The sequence below is a fragment of the Dipteris shenzhenensis genome, chromosome 2 (genome assembly GCF_047967505.1).
Source record: "Dipteris shenzhenensis isolate YYH24624 ecotype China chromosome 2, Dip_SZ_1.0, whole genome shotgun sequence".
Taxonomy (NCBI): Eukaryota; Viridiplantae; Streptophyta; class Polypodiopsida; order Gleicheniales; family Dipteridaceae; genus Dipteris; species Dipteris shenzhenensis.
The window spans coordinates 51,787,035-51,793,729 of NC_141597.1; the positions used below are offsets into that span (position 1 = coordinate 51,787,035).

Below are 6,695 nucleotides of genomic sequence, written 5' to 3' on the forward strand. Positions count from 1 at the left end.
GCTAATTATCTCACAAAGCACACCAGAACAGCATGATGATATGGGCTCTCTCGTCGGAATAAGCCTTCTCTTGGCAAAAAACAAAGCCAACAGTTATAATGCAGCAAAAAAAAAAGCATTCCTTGTTTCGTACGAGTTCAGCACTCGTGATCAAGAAACAAACTTTCATCGGAGGAGTCTTGTTCCATTGGGGCTATACAGAAAACAGAAAGTCATTGACTAGAGCTACAAACTTTTAGAGACAGAGGAAGGCTCTCTTCGATCGAGACACTGGGACGCTGCTGTTCTAAAGGTAAACCACGTTTTTGGAGCCTTTCATCGATGTACATGTTGCAAAACAAATCAACAGCCATACAATATAGACAAAGTTCAAAGTAAAAGTAGAGGCAATGCCAACGATAAAGATAAAGGGATGCCAATCTCAAGCGACAGCTTCAAACAACTGTGCAACTTCACTCAAAACTTTTTTTACACATGGCAACCAGTGTACAAAACCTGTTTCTTGAGAAGACGGGGATACAGGAATAGTCCGTCTTCCCTGCTATATTCTTCCCCCATCTTCCTAAATCATATTCTTGATTGGAACCTTTCCATCGAGCAGCTAGCTCACAAAAAATATATGTATATACAATCTCTTGCTAAACGTTGCTCAAAACGTAGCAACAAAAATACCGCTAGAACCAGTTTGTTCAATCAGCAAAAAATGTTACTGGCAAGCCTGTCACACAGTTCTACTGGGGGATTATACATGTACGTACCCCATTATTTTCAGATTAGCGCAGCTAAAGATGCTTGTGACGTCCATTGTGGGCCAAAGAAGCATGCAGCACAAGCTTACTTCTGTGTCGCATCGCTTTTCACTTCAGGGACTTTGGCAGCCTTGCTGCCAGTAATGCCGGAAAAGACGCTTTTCACTGACTGAGTGATCTTCCCAGTGACGGTTTGAATAATACCCTTTCCTTGCTGCTGCTCCTTCACCACAGGATCGGCAGTCTCATGCACAACGGCAGTCGGTACATCAACCTTTTTGTCTTCCCCTTCGGACTCCGGGATCGATCGGTGATCAATGGTAGGCACTACGTAAGCTCCCTCATCAAGACTATTCGCAGCTTCTTGTTTGGCCACATTTACCTCATCAGGAACCGACTCTTGAACTGTTTTCCGCTCATCTTTGCCGTCATCGTGCAACACGGCAGCAACCTTCTCCTTGCCTTCATCCAGCGTCTCTTGCGCGTCTCCAGTACTGCAAGAGAAGCCATGTCCAAGATTCAACATCTTCTCACAAGTACACCAAAAAACGGGATACACATGCCGCAGATCAACAGACAGGATCGAGAAGATGAAATGGCTACACGATCGTAGCTGCATCCTTAACACCATCGAGGTATCCCTGAGCTGCGGAGACTACGTCCTCCCGCTTTTCCTGCAACTGAAGATCGCCGATCTTTTCCTCCAAAGTCTGCACAACATTACAGACTTGGTATCAAGATAACTTTGGACACGATGCAACCGATCTTTAACGCTATGGCAAACTAGTTGCGGCTGCAAACCTTTTGCTTCAGCGTCGAACATGGCCTCGTTTAACTTAAGTGATCGTTCACAGTTAGGCAAAGTTTTCGAAAGCAAAAGGAGTAAGATGGTTTCCTGGATGCAGCTTATACGACTGTACACCTTTTGCACCGTTCTCAAACGCACTCAGCTCGAGCGCACAAACCGTAGAAGATCGCAGGTAACAAACGTTCCTGAAACGCAACGTGTGCGACAGCGATGCTTCTATACGATCTCCATGCCGTCCAATCTCAAGACACACCACTCTCTCACTCTCCTCTCTGATGCTAACGGTAAGGAGTCCGTAAGCATCATCTATCTCTCTCTCTCTCTCTCTCTCTCCCCCCCCCCCCCCTCTCCCAAAACACACACACAGAGTCACAAACAGCGCTCCCGGTTTCTAAAAAACGCCAAGATACAGTTTGTCAAAGGACCGATTCAAGCTCGCCCCAAAATCCATCTCGGAGGGCATTAAAACACGAAGAAGAGAGGGACGACAGACCTGGCTGTAGTCCTGAGCTTGCGATTCTTGAGAAGCCATGGGGAGAGATACAAAGAAGCGAAAGATACGAAGGCTGGGAAAGATGAAATGGGAAGGCGAAATCGAAAAGAGGAACTTGAAGTCGAGTAAAAAAGGTAACAAGAAGAGATGCAACAAGGACTTGAAAATGTGGAGCTCAACACAAGTAAAAGTATAGCTGCTGTAGCAGCAGAAAAAGAGGTAAGAAGAAACGCGGGATGTTGGAGCCTTACGGCTTGCCACGTGTCTCCCCTATCCAACCATCGCTCTCCACGTGCCCCCGCGTCCCCGCCGCCCAACCAGCCCCTGCCCGACACATCATGCCACGTGTCACTCGCTCACCTGCCTGCATTATTGTTGTTTTTTACACCGGGACAACATTCCCCCCTCCCCAAAAAAAAACAAGGTGCATGATATTTAATCATTCATAAGGCTGCCCAAGATTTTTAAAAAGGCTATAAAGAATACACTCGAGATGGTGTGTAGAAGACACCGAGAGATGATGAAGACACTCGAGATGGTGTGTCGAAGACACCGAGAGATAATGAAGTTACCGAAGAGAGGAGAGGGGGGGGGAGAGAGAGAGAAAACGGTTGGAGGATTTGAAGGGAAAGAAATAGCAATTGGGGAGTTGGACCAATCATATAATTTAGGATTTTCACAAAACTCAAGTTCCTAATTTCGCTTCTTAAAGGATGGGCCTTCACTTAGACCTAGCCAAGGGCAGGCCCACAAGCCAGCAAAGGAGGAGGCCGCGGCTTAATTTCTGCATCTTGAATTGCTTGTTCTGCAATCAAGTTCACAACCATTGCCTCTGGTTATTCAATCCTCACCTCTGAAGATCAAGCGTACTTCTACTTGTCTCGTACAACTCGATCACGGTGCCCTTCTTGGCCCTCACATTTTCATCCCCCTCAACAGCTCGACCTCGTGGTGGCTCGTCGAGTTTATGTTGAAGTTTTATGCGTGCATACTCCCAGCTGCTGCTCCTACGGCACTATTGGAATCATGCCTAGCAAAGTCCTGAGCGAATATAGAGTGTGGGCAAGGTGGCTAAGCATTGAGCAAGGATGAAAATGGAAGGCCTGCGATTGAGCTCAATGAGAAGGAAGCAGCGTTGATCGAGGGAGAGGCAGATGGAGTGAAATAGTATGGTAAACATGGACCAATAGATGCAATTCCCTTTGAGGAAGACATCATCACTAAGCCCTTCCCCTCCTAAGTAAGCCAACAAAAACAAAAACAAAACAAAAGGTAGTGGTAACCTAGGTCTAGGGATGCTCCATTCTTTCTCTATATATCGCTTTGCTCAATTCTTTCTCCGTCTATCGCTTTGCACCATCACCCTCATCGCTCCCTCAATCCTTTTGATATTGCTCCTTCCCCTTCCATCAATCCCATCAATGCAATGTGCATCGACACACACAACTGTTTTAAAATTTGAATGAAAATTTTTTATTTTTGTTTTTTGATGCTTACACAATCGGCACTAAGTCGGACTCAAATCGGGCAACACGACTCCGCAAACCTAGTGTCTTACAACCCCTTCCCCTAGAATAGGGACCCCCAATTAGTAAAAACGCGTATTAATCAATTTGTTTTTGTGGAGGGATGCCAATTAACCTATGACGAATTAACGTAAGCAAGGGTGCATATTAATCTATGATGAATTGATGTACGGGGGAATCGAGAAAGTTCTCAGAAATCTAAAAAGTTTGTATCGCCACCCTCAGCGAAAGAGTATATAGGGGGAGGGAGAGAGGGGGGGGGGGGAGAGGGAGACTGAGGGAGAGGGGAGGCTAAGTGGAGGAAGGGGAGGGAGAGGAAGGAAGTGAGCGAAGGGAGGGGAGGGAGAGGAAGGAAGTGAGTGGAGGGAGGGCTGAGTGGAGCAAGAGCGTGGAGGGAGAGGGAGAGGGGAGGGGGAGGGCTGAGCGGAAGGAGGGGAGAGGGGACTATTGAAAGGAGCAAAGGGAGAGGCCAGAGGGAGAGGGGACTGCTAAAAGGAGCGAATGGAGAGGCCAGAGAGGAGGAGAGGCAAAGGCGAGGAAAGATGGCAGAGAGGAATAGGCGAGGAGCGAAGAAGGGCTGGAGGGAGGATGGCAGACATAGATGAATTCAAGGGACCTTAGCTTAATTGAGGATCAATGAGGCAGGGGCCACGATACAGAAGACTAATTAATTAATAGAAATAGTAGTGAGAGCGAACAGGGAGAGCACAGGAATTACTAATCTTAAATAAGGCTATTTTAAATGTATTCTTTCTTCCACATGCTATATGGACTTTTATTAAGTGACCACCTCAAGATCGAACCTAAAAATTGACCTCAAAAGATCCAATGTAGAATAATAGGTTCCTTTAACTCAAAGAAAATGGGTAAATTATTAATTAGTCTAAGGGGAAGGGGGGTGGAGCCCATGGGTCTACATTTGAGGTCATAGGACCTCCCTTAGCCTCATCTTATTGCTTCTCCATCAATCAATCAATTTCAAGAACTAAAGAGGGAACGGTGCTCTCCCCTTCTTCCTTGCCTTATTATAAGTAATAATAATAATTATGATCATGCTCGTTCCATTCTTTCACCCTAAATCGCTTTGCTCCATCACCCCCATCCACTTCCATCAATCCATTGGCTTCCTCCGTCCCAGTTCTCCCATCCCCAACAATTATGTCTTAAGATACTTCCACACTCACCTCACTCCATTCCTTTTGCACACACATCGTCCTCGCAATTTCTTCATCCATGCTGTGCCAAATTGTTTTATTCACTCCATAGGTTATTACACTCCTCCCTCATCATCTTCTCAATGCCAATGGCCTATTTTACCTATCTTTTTGATGGTAATTATGTTGCTTCACTGTCAATTTGCATTGCGACATTTTTTATCGATCATTTGTTTGGCTTTTTTAACCACCATGAAACCAAGCTGGTAGCTTATGCTAACAATGAGAACATAACGCTTTGCTTCTTTTGTTATTTTTCTTTATAGTTGTTAGCTTCGGTTCTTCATGTCTCTTCTAACTCTCTCCTTCTCCTTTTCTCTTCCCTTCCTCCTCCTCCTCTCTCTCTCATTATTGAAAATCCTAGTTTGTAAGATTGGATATATTATGCCCTTCACTCATGTCAGTCCCAAAGAGAAGCTAATAAGTTCCTATTTTGTATTTTATGCATTGAGGATATATCTATACTAAATGTGAAATTTTAAAAATCAAAATTTCCTTATTGTGATTACTTCGCAACATGCATAACAAATTTCTCTTCAATTAAATTTACTTTAAAATTTTATCTCTCTATTGTGACAAACCATGCTTGATTCCAACCTATACATTTGGGTTGGGAGCATTAGGACCTCAATATGTCCGAAACCATAAAATTCATTTATTTGTATCGAGGATGGGATATGAATGATGTAAAAGTGAGGGGTGTAAAGGCTAGCAATGCTTTTAGTTTTTGTTTTTTGACTTTGAGCTTATACTTTTTTGAAAAAAAGTTTGATTTATTTATTTGTATTGGGGATGGGAAAGTGAGGGTGTAAAGGCTACTAATGCTTATAGTTTTTGCTCTTTGATTTGAGCTTTTGGTGCTTTTCAAGCTTTTAGCCTTCACTATGTAACCATCTCCATGCTTTACATTCCTTAAAGACTCTTTTGCATTTAATTTCTCGGGAGGCCCTTGCTCCAAAAAGCCTAACACTCCCAAATTTTGCAAAATTTTAAGATCTATTTTGCATTTAGTGGGGGGGTTCTCTCTTTGGCCCTATTGATTCTCCCACATGGGGCATAGGGGTCATTTTGTGAAATTTTCCTTTTTTAATAACAAATCACCCCTTCCTATGTAGACATGTTTGAGGGTTCAATTTAAAGCTCCCCTCCATATATCCAAACAAGTAATACAATGTCATGTAAGCCTCACCATTAGAAAATTTCCTGTCATATGCTATGCTACATGTCCATAAGGTGAACCCCCCTCCTAATTCTCCTCTTCCTCTCTTGCAATTCCCTACCCCTATTTCTCTTTAAAGGCATGGATCCTCGCATGTGTTTGCTATGAGCAAAGGAGGAGCCCATCATGGTTGATTTCCCTTATCATGTTTTGCAACAATTACACACACATACACACTCTCAAACACACACATGTTTACTTCCCAACTATGAATTATTCTTTTATGTATCCCCCATGAAATCTCCCCTAACTATGATTTATTCTTTTATGTACCCCTGTGAAATCTTCCCTTTACACTTCTTTTGAACCACCCCACATACCAAGCCCACTAATCATCCCATACCTCCTCTAATCCCTTCTTAACTCATGCACTCATTCGCTCCTTACTCCACTTGTGACTTAAACTTCACTTGTGGCTAAATTGTTTTTTTAATTATCTAAGAATCCATATGGCTGTCTATATTCCTAGGTAAAGCGATAACAAGCTAAGGAAAACATGCATTACCTATCTACCCAAACGTAACTATGATGTTCTAACACCTAGTTTGTTTGGATGGTGGCAAGTAAGTGGACCCGGACCTCGAAACCTGGACTGCCTGAGGATTTGACATCTTTTCTCAATATAATGTTTGTCAAACTCAAAATTATTAAAAATTCTTAATTTTGATCGAAATTTTTGCAAACTC

At 43.4% G+C, this 6,695-nt stretch overlaps 1 protein-coding gene across 2 annotated transcripts; it reads right to left on the reverse strand.

Annotated features, from left to right (window-relative positions):
- Nucleotides 1-433: 433 nt before the first annotated feature.
- On the reverse strand, nt 434-2,231 carry LOC147904953 (uncharacterized). 2 transcript variants are annotated; one of them, XM_087389174.1, is made up of 4 exons: nt 2,201-2,231; nt 2,051-2,169; nt 1,353-1,459; nt 434-1,243 (listed from the first exon to the last, which is right to left on the reverse strand). In XM_087389174.1, the coding sequence occupies exons 2-4, from the start codon at nt 2,087-2,089 to the stop codon at nt 835-837; spliced, it is 555 nt and encodes a 184-aa protein (XP_087245300.1). In that variant the 5' UTR covers nt 2,090-2,169; nt 2,201-2,231; the 3' UTR covers nt 434-834. The 2 variants fall into 2 exon arrangements, with proteins under 2 accessions (XP_087245300.1, XP_087245296.1); XM_087389170.1 differs by lacking the exon at nt 2,201-2,231 and having other exon boundaries at nt 2,051-2,193.
- Between the last annotated feature and the right edge of the window lie 4,464 nt (nt 2,232-6,695).